Below are 14,987 nucleotides of genomic sequence, written 5' to 3'. Positions count from 1 at the left end.
CTGGGAGTGCTGGCTTCCCGACCAGACCTCTGGCCACACCATACCACCCACAGACATGGAGCCCCACCTTCACAGACCCACCCAGACCCCCCACATACAAAGACTCGCTCCCCGGGAGACTAGGACTCTAACAGACACACGGCTACCAACCCAGTCATTTCCAGGACTGGAGCGCCAGTTGATCACCCCTTATGTACATTTTTTTTTCAAAGTTATGGGGTTTTTCTTTTTTACATTCTAGCAAATGACACTGATTTTTAGGGTCCATGTAGAATAGACTTATTTTAATATGTATTATTCATTTTATTATGTATAAGCATACATTTACTTTTATTTCTTATTTCTTTATTTTTAATTGAAATATACTTGACATATAACCTTGTGGAAATTGAAAGTGTACAACATTTGCTTTTAAAAGGAGTCAATTTAGAGAACAAATAGTGGTGCCAATCTTAGAAGCAGTGATTGCTTCTAAGGGAAGATATGACAAATACTGGGAGCTGGTCCTCACACAAGAATGTCTGTGAGACGCGGAAATGCCCCTGGCACAGGCTCCATATACAGAAACACACAGACACACACACACGGGTGAACACCAGAGATCTTTTCACACACGAACCTCTATGACTGGACCCTCCCGTCTGCACACATGCCCCGGCCTGCCCTGATCCATTGGCTGCTTATACAATGTTTATACATTGACAGGTGCTCACAGACACCTGAGCTTGCACTTGGTCATGCACAATTAGCACCTTCTCCCCAACTTCGACCACACACACTTGTTCACATTTCTCTCAGCCTCAAAAACTCATCAAGACTAACATTTATTGAGCACTTACTGTGTGCCAGGCACTGCGCTAATGAGCACTTTTTATCATTTGATTTATTAAAACCCTAGGACAATGCCACAGAAGTTGGTACTGTCATCATTCTCATTTTACAGGTGAGAAAACAGAGAAGCGAAGGGACTTGCCCAGGGCACATAGTAGTGAGGAGGTAAAGCCAGGATTTGAACCCAGGCGGACTGGCCCAAGAACCCAAATTCCAATGCCAGCCCTGTCCCCTAACTTGCCAGGTAGCCTTGGGCCAGATGTTCTACTTCTCTGAGCCTCAGTCTCCTCATCCATGAAATGGGTACAGTCCTCACATTTCCTCAAGTGTTGTGAGGACTGGATTGGCTGACTCAGGAGAGTTCCAGGAAACACACTGGGCTTCTGCGGGCTCCCTGTGTACAGGCCATCCTAAACACAAGATGTGGGGCAAGCAGCTGAGATGGGCTGAGAGGAGCTCCGCCGCTTGCTAGCTGTGTGACCTGGTGAAGGGAGTTAGCCCTGCGCCTCTACTTCCTCATCTGTAAAGTGGGAACGGCCATGGTTGCGTGAGTGATTCAGTGGACGAAATGAGATAGTACAAGTAAAGCCCAGAGCATGGCATTCAGCAAGCACTTCATATATGCCCATGCCTGCCCCCCAGGTTGTGACCAGCATCCTTCAGACCCCAAGCTGGTCTGATACCCCAAAATTTACTGAAGGGCAAGTTTGAGGCAGATGTCAATTTACTACAAATAAAGAGATCGAACCATCAGATGTTCATGAAGATCTTTCTCCTGTTTATTGCCAAGGCCCAGCCCAGGCCTTTCCTGCTCACTCCTTATCAAAGGAGGAGGCCACTGGCCGTAGGGGGCCGGGCCCACGGGCTCCAGATGGGGCTCCTCCAGAGGGCGCAGCTGGGTGGTGGTGTGTGGGCAGCTGGCAGACAAATCCTGCCCTGGTCAGTTCAGCTTCAACTTCAGGACCAGAGCATTCTGGAAGGAAACAAAGGGCCAGGTGGGGTGAGGGACTATGGGCAGGGGCTACCCTCCACACAGGAAGTGATGGCTCAGGTCAGTGGCCGGGAAATGGAAGCCAGGGTGGTGTGTAGGAGCAGAGGATAAACTAGACCTGCGTGTGGCCCTTCATGTCTCTAACGTCAGTTTTCTCGACGGTCAGGTAGGGACAGCATCCCTACCTCCCAGAGTGGAGAGATCAAACGAGAAAAATGTACATTTAACACCCCCAGCACAATACGTGGCATGCGACGTAAAGCTAATATTCATTACACACTTACTGTATGACTTTAGGTAAATTATCTCAATAGCTCTCTGAGGTGGATACACAGATATTAACATCCCTATTTTAAGCAACAGATAAAAGTCATGTTATTTGCCTGGGGTGCCAGAAAAGGAAAGTAGCCGAATTCAGGTTTCCACCCAGGGAGCCCCTGGCCAAAGGAGGCCCAGGTTCTGAGGGGCAGGGTCTTGCTCAAGGGAGTGGCAGGATTGAACTGATGGCCCCTGCCCTTCTCAAGGCTCCTCCCTCTAGGCTGTGAGAGGCAGGCTCTGGCTCATCACTCATTGGCCAAAGATACTGACTGACTCCTTTCCTTGGCTCCTTTCCTCACCTCCACTAGGTCCAGCTCTGCCAGGTTGTAATCCATGTCCAGAAAGTCCGGAAGTGGGAACCCGACTTGGAGCACATCTGAGAAGCACAGAGTCATTTTAGGTGGCTGCTCTGCAGTTGACTGATTACTCCTTTAAGCCACTCCTTGGCCGCCCAGAACAGAGCAGCGGGGAAAGAGCACAGGGACTCATTCATGACATCTGCCAGCCGCCCAGGCATAGAGAACAGGAGCCTGATCTCCACGTATTCACATTCCAGGTCTGGACCAAGATCTGACTCATGGTATGGGGTCAAGAGCCCAGGATTCTGGACGCGTGGGTGGCTCAGTGGTTGAGCAGCTGCCTTCGGCTCAGGTCGTGATCCTGGGGTCCTGGGATCGAGTCCCACATTGAGCTCCCCTCGAGGAGCCTGCTTCTCCCTCTGCCTGTGTCTCTCTGTGTTTGTCTCTCATGAATAAATAAATAAAAGGAAAAAAAAAAGCCAAGGGTCCCAAACTGTGGGAGGGGCCTTTGGCCCCAAGCAGGTGACATTGAGACATCAAAGACCCAGCAATGACCACCCACTCCCTCTTCGCCTCCTGTATCTGGGATCAATGAAGGTGCTTTGAGACCACCCAGGTGGCATCCCCTCCCGTTTGCAGCACTTCTTGCCACCAACAAAATCAAAGCCTACTTGAGCCCTCACCGTTGACGACTGGGACGTACGCTTCTCGGAGATAGTCAGTAATGAAGTCAGTCAGTTTCTTCTCCTGGGGGTAAGAGGGAAGGCGAGCATACCCACATCCCATTGTTCAATTCAATTCAACAGAGTTTTGCAGCCCTCACTTCAGCTGGGTCTGGAGACCACAGGAATGAATATAGAGACATCAGATTGTCCACCTAGCATCAAAACTGCACTGGACCCTGTCTGACTGTAGGCTGAGGACCTACATCTCCACTTAGTCCCTATTGAGTGACATATGGGCCTTGGGTCACGGTGCAGGCACAGAGGAATTTGGGACACAGTGGGTGACCTATGGACCCCATTTTGCTCCTACAGAAAACTCAGCAGTTACAATCAGTCATTCATTCACTACTTCTCTGTACCTCAGTTTTCCCATCTGTGAAAGTGGAATATAATAGTACCTATGCAGAAGGATTTAGCAAGTTTGGGTAAGCACAGCGGAAGTGCCCAGGAAGTGCTATTGTTGTTATTATTATTCTTGGTGCCTACTGGTCAGGCTCTGTCTTGGGTCCTGAGGCTACAGAGACTAATAAAAATGATAGCTGGGCCAACCAAGCCAGTCCAGGCTGCTACTATGCATGACAGTGTTATTAAAATCAATCCAGGAAAAATAATAAAATAAAATAAAATAAAATAAAATAAAATAAAATAAAATAAAATAAAATAAATCCAGGGAGATGTCCAGAGTCTATCCAGAGAAGAAGATGAACTTAGAGAGGCTAAATGACTTTCCCAGAGTGACACAGCAAATCACCTGCCCCAAGTCCTACAGTGAGCTGCTTTATTCACTTGACCTCCTTTTCAGGGCTCACCCCTGCAGTGGCAAGTAAGAATAGGCACAGTCATGCCCTCAAACCAGACCAGAAAAGAAGCACTTGAGATACTTACATTGAAAGCACCAATCGATGAGGACTTCCGCGATAGGCTCAGTAATCTGCATGGGGTTGTGGGGGGACAAAGAGCGGGCAGGACAGTCAAAGCCACACTCATGGCCCTGGATAAAGGGGATCTCAAACACCTACAACCCCTCCCTGGTGCAGAAGTTCCAGTACGGCCTTCAGACCAGGTGCTCATAAACCCCTGCTTGGATGCTCCCTATGACAGACACTCATCACCTTTCATCACAGCCCATTTTGTTTCACGGCTCAAAACATTTCCTTTTCTCATTGTTCCTGACTCTCCCCTCTGAGACCGCCAGCCATATCTGTGCTGTTGGCCAAGGCCAGGTATGCAGAGGTTTGCTGCCCAACGAGTCAGCCTCATATCCTTGCAGGACACAGGATTAGGACTCTTCATGTAACTACCCCCCACCCCTGCGCAGCCTCCAGTAAGCACTAATACATGATGGCATCACAACAGGCAATGTGATGGTCATCTGGCAACTTTATCGTCTCAAATTCTGTTCTCTATACCAGTAGCAGATCTTCCCATTTCCACTCTCATGCCAAGACATGCAGAGCCCCAGACCTGGCCAATCAGAGCATTCCATCTCTGGAGTCAGTGATTAGTTTAGGAATCATGTGATCCCTGCTAAACCAATGAGAAGAGCCTTCATAACAGTGAGAACTATTGGACAAGAGGCCTCTCTTGGTGCTGGGGTCCCTTTGCCACCACCTGGCAAGAGAATTTAGCCAACAAACTGGACAGCAAAGACCAAAGGAGGAGGGATATCCTGAGGACTTTGTGCACCTAAGATCCTGCCATATCTGAAATTAAGATATACCCCTAGAGTTTTCAGTTATGTGAGCCCAAAGATTCCCTTTTGGGGAATTCCAAGTTAAGTTGGAATTGTTCCTTGTGCTAAAAGAATCCTAGACTGAGACAAGTCAGCTCAAAGATTAAGACAAATATAAAAAGTAATGAGTAACTGGATGTGAAAGCATGATGTTGAAGTAGGATAATGAATATAATGTATGGAGCCAGTGCCTCACATATAGACAGCTCTATAAATGCTAGCTGTTATTAGTAGAAGGACAGGCTTCCAGGAGGAGGTGGCATTTGAGGGGGGTGCTTAGTGGCAGGTGGCATTTGGATGACACAGGCAAAAGTCTATCAATGGAAGAGGAGATAGGGACCCATGATCAGACTCACTGTGCAAGAGCCTAGTGGAAGAGGGGGAGCAGAGGTGGGAGAGTTTGATAAGGGCCTTGAGTGCCAAGCTAAGATTTGAGAAAAGATCGTGCAGATGAGGGGGAGCTATAGGGGATTCTAGAAAAGGCATATGGCCAGAGCAGCCTGGCAGTGTGGACCATGCTGGATGAACCCGAATGGTTCTGGAACCGGTGCCAGGAAGAACCTAGAGCAGAAAACCAAGTGCTGTTGGTGATGCCCATGCAGGAACAGACGCACCAGGATGGGCAGCAGACTCCTACCTGTCCAGAGAGGTGACCATCTGCAGCCGGTTCTCATGAACTGAGTACTGGATTTTCAGGTTGAAGTGCTGGCAGGAGGTGGATGGGGCAAGAGCAGAAAGAAGGCAGTGGGATAAGGGCTGGTAAAACCAGGGGCTCTATCACCTTCACAGCACCACCCCATGGCAAACCAGTGGTCCTCCTCTCTGCCCAGCCCACCTTCAAGAACGGAGTCCAGTAGTCTCGTGCCCCCAGCCCAGGCTCCCCATCTTCTCTGTACCTGCCCCAGGACAGGAATCTCAAAAATATCTGGCACATTACTGGTCCTTGTGCACGCCATGTTACTGCTCCAGCCTTTGTACATCCTGTGATCTCTACCTGGAGTGTCTTCCATTAGCAGCCTCCCCAGCATCAACCCTTTCCCTGGCCAGCTCCTGTTCAACCTTCAAAACATAGCTCAAGCAACTCCTGCTCTGGGAAGTCCTCTGTGATTTCCTCATCTAGATTTGGGATCTTTCTAGGTTCCCATATTGCCCTGGGTGAACTCTTCTCAGTCTTTGTAGATGCTAATGAATGTTGGAGGGAGGAAAGGGGAAAGAGAAGGGAGGAAGAAGAAGAAAGGGAGGGAGGGAGGAGAGAGAAAGAAAGGATTCAACTATTGACTCTCAGTTTGTTGATCTTTCTAGCCATTCAAAGGTTAGGTGGCAGAGCCAAGGATCAGACATCAGGTGACACCTCCCAGGATCAGGATCACATAATTGGGATTAATTAAGGATCTTTTAATCCATTACTTGGCTATCAACTAAAATCCTATATTCCAGCTTTGAATATCCAGAAGGTAGGGCCTAAATGGGAAACAGATTCTACTCACAGTTTCCAGGAGAAAGAGGGATACAGAGGCCTTGCCCCGCCGCCGAGCAGCAAACATCTCCAGGGTGCCATGGAGGTGCAGATGGCTGTTGCCTGTCTTCATGGTGACCTTGGGGGGCTTGTTTATCCTGATCTGAGTCATCAACGGCTTTGGCTTGGGATAGGCTTTAGCTACCTACAGAAACCAGGACACTCTCCTCAAGGCCCACCCTCAGACGAGGGGTGTCTGTTGAAACCAGGAGTCCATAATGAAATAGGTGATTGCTACCTTGGACACAGGAAACATGACCTGCAAGGGCTGGGATGTGTCTATCAGGAAATAAAAGAGGCAAAACAAGCAGTCTGGCTCTTATCAGACACAGAAAGTACAACTCACAAAAGCTGAACTGTTTCTATGCTGGACCCAAAGAGTACTTTATGGAGAAGTCAGGATGATTTCACACCAGACAAGGGAAACGTGGCCTTGAAAAGCTGCCTTTCAAATCCCTTGTCCCTTCAACAGGAGAATGGGGCAGGGGAGGTGTGGTGATCATAGGGAGTCAGGGCACTCACTTTAGGGATGAAGGCAGCCAGTGTCTTTGTGGTTTGTGGGGGCAGCTGACCAATCTGTAAAATAAAAGCAAGATTAGGATTTCTGAAGACTTCCCCCACCCATTCTAACAGACACCTCCTCTGACTCTATGAGGTAAGCACTCTGAGGTTCCCTCCATCATCATATTATCACTCTGTGATTAAGTAGATAAGGAACTCCTGGGTAGACCAGACTGTGGCTTACATATCCCAATGTCCATGGCTCTTAGGACAAAGTCAGATGCTGAGGAAATGTTGGATGAAAAAGTGGCATACAGATGGGAGAATGGATGAATGTGATGTATGAGAGGAGTGTGGGCAGATGGATTTGGGAGTGGATAGATGAATGGAGAAATGGATCAACAAATGAGTGCTGAGTGGATGTATGAATGGTTGGATGAGCACTTATGTGGGAGAACAAGTAATAGATGGGCAGGTGGACAGATGGGTGGAGGTATCAAAGGAATAATGGATGGGAAGATGAGTGGGATGGGAAGATGTGGAATGGTCTGATAAATGGATGGGAAAGTGTATAAAGAATGGATTGATAGGTGGAAGGATGGATCAGAAAGTACATGGATGGATGGTGGGTGCATGAATGGGAGGATGAATGGATGGATCAGTGATGATGGATGGAAGGATGGATGAATGGATAGAGGAGTAGAAGGAAGGATAATGGAGAGTTGGCTGGGTAGATGAGTAGGTAGTTAAGGACAGATGTACAGACTTACTTATTCAGTAGAATCAGATCCTGTTCTAGATGTGGATGATATTAAGGGTGGATGGATGCTAGCTGAAGGATAGAGTCTAGGGCATGAATACATGATAGCGAGATGAATGGATGAGTGACTGATGACTGGATAAAAAGAAGATGGATTGATGGCCAGTGCATGAGAGTTGTAGGCTGATGGATAAATATCTGCTTGCATGGACAGTTGGATGGATGAATGAGTAGATGGTGGTTACATGGACAGAGAGATGGTGGGTGTTGGGGCAACCTGATGATATAAACCCAAATAAGTCCTGGATCTCCGAGTCTTGGCGCTGCCCAGAACCCCAGGATAATTCTCAGAACAGATCCACCAGGCAGGGACTTTAATTACAGGATAGCTCACCTTCGTATCCTGGACATAAACATCCAAAGACTTCTGCAGAAGGGCCAGCTCTGCGGTGAGGAAGGTGGCCGAAAGCAGCAGCTGTGAGGAACCTTCAGCATAGTCCTCGGGGAACTCAAAGACCTCCCCATCATCAGCAAGTTGGATGGTGTTACCCTCTTGCTGCTGCACCACAGGCTGTGGGAGGGAGCAGGGAAAGAGATGCTCAGCCTTGGCCGTGAAGGACTGTGGCTGGGGGCAAGACTCTGTCCTCCAAATTAAGCGGCACTCAAACCAGCCCCCAGGTCAGCAAGTCACTAGATGGTAGAGCCAAGAGCAGGCTATCCTCTCAGTGTACAGAGGGGTAACTGAAGGCCATGAGGATAAGAGAATCAGTTACTATGCCATGGGTGGTTGCTCATGGGATTGTTTAAGTAACCCCAGTTAATCTGACTGTTGAGTTAGAGTGCTCATTACAAAGAGGCGTTTTCTGATTATTCTCAGAAGGAGGTAAATGGCAAACAACGTGGGGGAAGACCAACCACACTGGAGGAAGACTTCACAGGGAGTTGGTATTGTGGGAATTTTCTGCCCATTCCTGGAAGAGGCATCTCATCTAGTGACCTGGAGTTCTGGAGACCTGGCTGAGAAAGGCTGAGGACCCAACTCTGCAACCAACTCACAGTGAGACCCTAGCCAAGTCCTGCCTCCCCTGAGCCCCAGTGTTCCCATCTGTACAACTGGTGACCACTCATTGGGAAAAGCACACCTTAGAGAAGGTGTGAGTGTGGGGTCAGAGGTCCTGGAAGTCAGCTCAGAACTCAGGATTCATGTTGAGAGCAGACAGAAGGAGAAGGCTTTGGTGTCAGAGAACACTCTCATGGTGGGCCCGGTCTGCCAGGGCCTGAAGGACCTCCCCCCCTCCACACCACAGTCCAGCCACTTCCTTGGCAGAAGCAGGCTGGTGAGACCCCAGTTCCCCAGTGGCCCCCTGGCACTTACGCTGAAGTCCACTTGGATGTAGCTGGCCGTGGTGGTCGGTATGGACATCAGGACATATTTGACACTGCCCATCTGACCCACGGGCATGGGAGCTGTTCAAGAGGAGGTTCTACTCAAAGAGGTGGCCACTTGGGGACAGGTCCTAGACACTGCCACCAACCATCTGACACATGAGCTGGCTGGGGTTCCAGGAACCCTGGCCCTCTGTGTGACCCAAGGCAAGCTGCTCAGCATCTCTGGGCCTCAACAATTTCATCTGTAGAATGGAGGCAATAGTGCCTGGCCTGCGAATCCCACTCTCCCGAACTGCTCTGCAGGCACAGAGCTTGAGAGTTTCCTAAGGGGCGTTGCGGCTCAGTCCCCACAATAGACTGGTGTGATCAGGATTCTCGGCTCTGTTTGACGGATGCACAGACTGAGGCTCAGAGGAGTAAAATGTCCCAGGCCACACTGCTGAGCTCATGAGCCAGTTTTCTTCTTTCCCAGCCATTGCGCTTTCCTGTCACCCCACTAGGGAACACTCTAAACCTCGAGATAACAGAGGCGGTAGATCCCTTTGGCAAAGAAAAGAGTCAGGTGTCATCACTATAGGATTACTATTCAGGGTGGAAGGTCTGCGGGTGAGCCCATCATGGCTGCTGTCCTTGGAGTCTGGGTGATCATGGATAGAAGATTGGGTAGAGGACTAAGACAAGAACCCCAGGCTTCCCATCTGGAAAGTCAGGGGATAGACAGACACTGTGACCTTAGACCTCCTCAGTCCCAAGGCTGGGCCTGGAGCAGGTGCTTGAATGGGGAGCGGGGGCCTCAAAACTCAGCCATCCTGATGTTCTCCATGTGGGAGCGAGGCACGGCTAGCGCTACTCACCGTTCAGGTTGGCCCACTTCTTGTTCACATACACCAGGACCGCGTCAATGGCTGGACACATCTGGAAGCAGAGAAGGTGCTGGGCTGAGGGGGCCCCTGGTGGAGGGCCTCACTCCTCACAGCTGAATGATACTCCATGGGGAGACCCAAGAGCCCTGGAGGGACAAGGACTAGAGAGGAACCGAGCCCACGAGTCACACAGGGAGTCAGGGGCAGAGCCCAGAGCTCCCGACCACAGCCTGTAAAATCAGCGGGGACTCGTGTTCCCCAGCAAATGGTAATCAAGGCAGGTGGACAAGCTGTGGTGTGCAGGCCACTATGTCCTCCTTCGGTGCTCATGGCAGACATCACTAGATGATCAAGGCACTTTCTCCTCCTGAGCCAGCCACAGCCTCAGAATCCTCCTCCGCTATGGCCAGTCAGTGAGGGTCACACCCACAAGAAGACACACTTGCCAGCCCCGGGGCTGAGCACCCCCATGGACGTGGGTAGAGGCTTGCTTTGGGCACTCACCATGCTGGGAAGAACCTTGTGTAGGGTGCTATCCAGGAACTTGTTGACTACCTTAGGCAGCATGCTGGACACAGAAGATGGGGACAGGGCACAGATGGCAGGCAGTTAGGCTCAGGACATATGGGGACGTGACTAAGGAAGTACAGTGGCTCAGGAAGTGGGCTGCTGGGCAGGGGTGGCTCCCACCCCACCCCCAACCCAGAGCCCCTCACTTGCTAGGCAGGTTGGTCTTCACGCTGACCAGGATGATCTCACAGCCCTCGCTCTTAAACATGGGGAGGCCCGTTTCCTCATCCTGCAGAAGCCGGTTGGTGGCTGTGATGTTCAGAACCACGATGATCTCCATGTTCCCACCCATGAAGCTGGAGGGGAGGGCAAGCAGGCATCATGGACACCTTTGCCACTGTGGCCACTATCCCTACCTCCTCTTTGCTCTGGGTCTCAGCAGCTCTGGGAAGGGGAAAGGGTGAGGCACCACCCCCACAGGCAGAGAAGAGGATGGGAGCTGCCCAAGGGCACCAAAGCAGTCTTTCTTGTTCCCTCTTGCTTTGGTGAACTCCTACACGTCCTTTAAAACCCTATTCAGCTCTCATTATCTCCCCAAAGCCTTTTCTTTTTTTTTTTTTTCCCAAAGCCTTTTCTGATTCCCCACACACTGCTAGTGCTTCCTCTGTCCTACGTGAATCACCAGTCTGTGATCATCTGTGCTCAGGTCTGGTTCCCACCAAATGGAGGAACCAAATATGGACCTTCTCAGAACACAGCACGCAGCTGGTTCACAGTAGGTACTCAATGAGTGTGCGCATTGTGTAAGACAAGGTCATCCTCCTCCCCTCCTCCCCTCCTCTGCCATACTCACCTCTTGCCAGTGATGGTCATGCCCGTGGACACACACTGGAAGATGCCCACCCCAGGGATGAAGTTCAATGTGATGACAGGCAGCTGCACATCCTTCACTTTCACACTGGGAAGGGATAGAGATCCACAGCAGTGAGAACCAGATTGTTGAGACCCAGGCCCTTAACCCATTTCTCCACCACCTTGTTGGGAACTCTTGGGCAAATTTCCCATCCCATGTCACAGGGATAAGCCTGCCTTGTCGGGCCACTGTGAAACACAAAGGCTGGACACGAACCAGCTTGTACACAGAATTACTTGTCAGAAATACATGTGTGAGTCGGGACACTTGGCTGTGTGACCTTGGGCTTCGCCCTTCCCCTCTATGGGCCTCAGTTTCCCCATTGCCAAATGGGGAGATTTGCTTAGATCAGGGTTTGTCAACAGTACCACTGTTGACATCTTGGACAGAATAATTCTTTGTCGTGGGGGCTATCCTGTGTCTTGCAGGATGCTTAGCAATATCCCTGGCCTCTACCCATGAGAGGCACGAGATTCACCTCCACCCACCCACTCCAGCAAGCTGTGATAACCGAAAATGTTTCCAGACATTGCTGAGTGTCCCTTGGAGGCAAAGTCACCCCTGGTTGAGAACCACCAGTTGAGATCCAGAATAACAAAAATATGGCACATCTAAATCCCACCCCATCCCCATTCCTGAGCTCTCAGCAGACATTATTAATAGACCACAGTCTATATCTATGTCTGTTCAATGCGGAGTGCTCAGAGCCCACCCTCCCCTGCATGTCATTCCAGGCAGCCTCTACCAATCAATCCCACTGGGAACTTGCAATGGAACCAATTTGCCTCAGCATTAGGTGGTGGTTGATACCTTTCTGGCTCTGTCATTTGAGAACTTTTCATTCAGTTTCACATGCATTCAGTGAGCCCCTGCTGCACGCAGGGAGTTGGAGTTTGACTTCTCAACCTCACTTCCTCTTCCCAATGACCCTGCTCATAAGAGGCAGGAATTGTCTCCAGTGGATGACTGAGGTCCAGGCAGGAGCAGTGACCTACCCGAGGTCACACAGCAAGCCAATAGCAAAGCAAGGAAGAGACCCCAGGCCCTGCCCCCAACCCTGCCCCAGCTCTCCCTCCTGCCATCTTAGGTCCTGGGTACAGCATTCGCCCTGCCACCCCCGAAGCCCCTCTCCTGCTCACTTGGTGATGCCCTTGATGGGTTTCATCCCTGCATCAGCTGCCATCTTTTCCAGGATGTGGCTCTCATCCATGGCGCTCTGCACCTCTGGAAGGGGGGCAGTGCCCAGAGAGATACTTAGCTGGGCTCCCCATGGCTTTCCTGTCCTGGGCCAACCTTTCTGGCATCCCAGGCACAGGCCAGGCCTCTCACATGTGGCAGTACTCTGTGCCCATAGTCATTGTGTACCGCCCCCCGCCCCAGGCTGGGTGAGCCGGAGACCCAGAGAGGAGACATGCCCAGCTCCTGCCTTCCTCCAGCCTCATGAGGGAGACAGTCACCAGCAATAACAGTAACAAGTGACAAGAACCATAATACAGAGACAGCTGGAGGAGCCACAGGACAGCTTCGGGCCAGGAAGAGAAGAGCTAGGGAAGGCTTCCAGGAGGAGGTGCCATTCCAGTTGGTCCTTGAAGGAGGGATAGGAATTTTCACCAGGAAGCAAAGACATAAAGAAGGCTACTCCAGGCAGAGGGCACAAAAAATGCAAAAGTGGAGAAGTGGGAAGAAGGTGGCATGGTGAGTCAAGAGTGAGAAATTCAGCATGGCTGGAGGGCAGGAGGGACAAGACAGAGACTGGAGCAGTCTGCAGGGGGTGTTTCCTGGGGGACTGAAACCCAAGCTGTAGTGTCGACTTTATCCTGTGGCCAAGCCACTCTCAGGGCTGCACAACTAGGGAACTCATCTGAGAGCTTATTGAAGATGCAGATTCTGCTGGTTGCCGGGGCCTGGAGGCCCCAACCCCGAGTGGCACCGTGCCAGAGACACCTGCACAACCATATAGGCTGATTCCCAGAGAGGCCAAATACCAGGCTGGAGTCAGCCCTTGGCACTTGCTTGTGACCTCGTGTCCCTTGCAGTCATCGAGCTAGGTGGTGGCAAAGAACTTTTACTCAAGTCCCTCCAGGAGATTTTAATCTCGCATTTCATTTGATCTGCCCAGGCAAGGACGAATCACCCTATTTGACATTTCTTTACATTTTACATTTACAGAAGAGCCAACAGTAACACAGAGCAGTAACATCTTGCCTGAGGTCACACAGCACATTGTTAGCAGAGCTGGGATTTGGCTCCTGTCTGTCTCCCCCACAGCCCATTTATGGCCACCAGGCCCACTGTCAGGGCCAGGAGAGGCTCCAGGGAAGCAGGATTTCCAGCTCTGTTTCCAGCTTGTAGAGGGACCTTGGACAAGTCACCCCAATTTCTCTGGGCCTCGGGTTCCTCCTCTGTAAAATTGGAGGAATGGTATCATTTCTGCTAACTTTGAGGATCATGGGATGCTCAAGGCCATGCGAACAGGAGTGGGCACCACATGCTACCTGCCCCCAACCCCACACCCAGGCCCACCAACTCACCGTGGTTCATGACGTCCATGCCCAGCCTCAGCAATGCCCCGGGATCAGCTCGGGTGTGGGTCAGCAGGCCACAGAGTGCCAGAAACAGGATCCACAGCATGGCTCCACCTGTACTGTGGGGCCAGAATTGGGTGCAGTGCCTCCTAGACCCTGGTTGCCCTGGGGACCTCCCATGCTCCAGAGGAGAACAGGCCTCCTGTTCTCTTGGGGATCCAGGAGCCTCTGACCCCCAGCCAGTTCAGCAAACCTCACTACTGACTTCCAGAGGGGTCAAAGAATGTCCAGATTAACCACAGGGCCTCCAGGGCACCCCAGGAAGGTCGCTTCCAGGTCTAAGCCTCAGTTTCCCCATCTGTAAACATGATGCATTCTGACCAGCCTCCATTATGGGGTTGGTGGGACGTTCAGCTGCAGTTTTTCATAAGTTCAAGTGCAGCTCCGTGCCAGACAATGCTGGGGCTGCGCAGGGGACTGGGAACTCCCATGACAGTATGGGAATGGGGGAGACCTCTGCTTCCCCCACGCTGACACTACAGCCAAGGGCATCTACCCCTTTGTTCGCTCAGTCTCACTTCCAGAAATGTCAGCTAACAGCTCCTGAAGGTCCCTTGAGATTGCCACACCAGAAGGGAAACTGAAGCACACCCCCAAGGTCTCATAGGCAGTGAGTAGAAAGCAGAATAAGGACCTCCCCGGGCCCTTCAAGTATCCAGAAAAACCTCACCCCATCCCTGGACTCCAGAAATCCATCTCTCCTACTTACCAAAACCTGAAATTCTCCCAAGCAGAGGCCAGGTGTTTATTGCAGGTTTGAGCTGTGGCTGAAAAGAATTAAGGAGGGACCACAGGGCCTGCCCTGGCCACTGTCACCCAGAGAAGGGGAGTTCCAGCTGGGCTCCTGCTAACAGCAGGCTTGGCCACTGAGGGCTCTATGGACCCACAGAGATGGGTACCTACTGGGGCCGCCTCCCTGGCCAGAGCCCATACCTGCATTCATTCATTCACCTCACACTTATTGAGTGCCTACTATGTGCCCGGCAGACCGGGCCGCAAAGTACACATGGCAGAGATAGTCCTGCTCCTCCTAAATCTTAGAGAGGCAATAGAG

General features: G+C 51.0%; 1 protein-coding gene across 1 annotated transcript; it reads right to left on the bottom strand.

The window, feature by feature from the left end:
• Positions 1-1,588: 1,588 nt before the first annotated feature.
• BPIFB6 (BPI fold containing family B member 6) lies at positions 1,589-13,979 on the bottom strand. The gene is made up of 15 exons (XM_072799756.1): positions 13,880-13,979; positions 12,488-12,572; positions 11,289-11,393; positions 10,642-10,791; positions 10,430-10,493; positions 9,917-9,977; positions 9,049-9,140; positions 8,068-8,244; positions 6,935-6,988; positions 6,384-6,557; positions 5,534-5,601; positions 4,050-4,095; positions 3,123-3,186; positions 2,440-2,516; positions 1,589-1,804 (listed from the first exon to the last, which is right to left on the bottom strand). The coding sequence occupies exons 1-15, from the start codon at positions 13,977-13,979 to the stop codon at positions 1,772-1,774; spliced, it is 1,350 nt and encodes a 449-aa protein (XP_072655857.1). The 3' UTR covers positions 1,589-1,771.
• Positions 13,980-14,987: the final 1,008 nt, after the last annotated feature.

Source organism: Canis lupus, chromosome 26 (genome assembly GCF_048164855.1).
Source record: "Canis lupus baileyi chromosome 26, mCanLup2.hap1, whole genome shotgun sequence".
In the NCBI taxonomy this organism is placed as follows: Eukaryota; Metazoa; Chordata; class Mammalia; order Carnivora; family Canidae; genus Canis; species Canis lupus.
The sequence above is the reverse complement of the archived record's forward strand: the minus strand, read 5'-3'. Positions and strand labels throughout refer to the sequence as shown.

Coding starts and splice junctions, on each gene's coding strand:
- BPIFB6 (XM_072799756.1), bottom strand. CDS start 13,979: ATGCTGTGGATCCTGTTTCTGGCACTCTGTGGCCTGCTGACCCACACC. Junction 6,989..8,067: donor TTTATGTCCAGGATACGAAG/GTGAGCTATCCT, acceptor TTTATTTTACAG/ATTGGTCAGCTGCCCCCACA. Junction 1,805..2,439: donor CAGAGCTGGACCTAGTGGAG/GTGAGGAAAGGA, acceptor GTTTCCTTCCAG/AATGCTCTGGTCCTGAAGTT.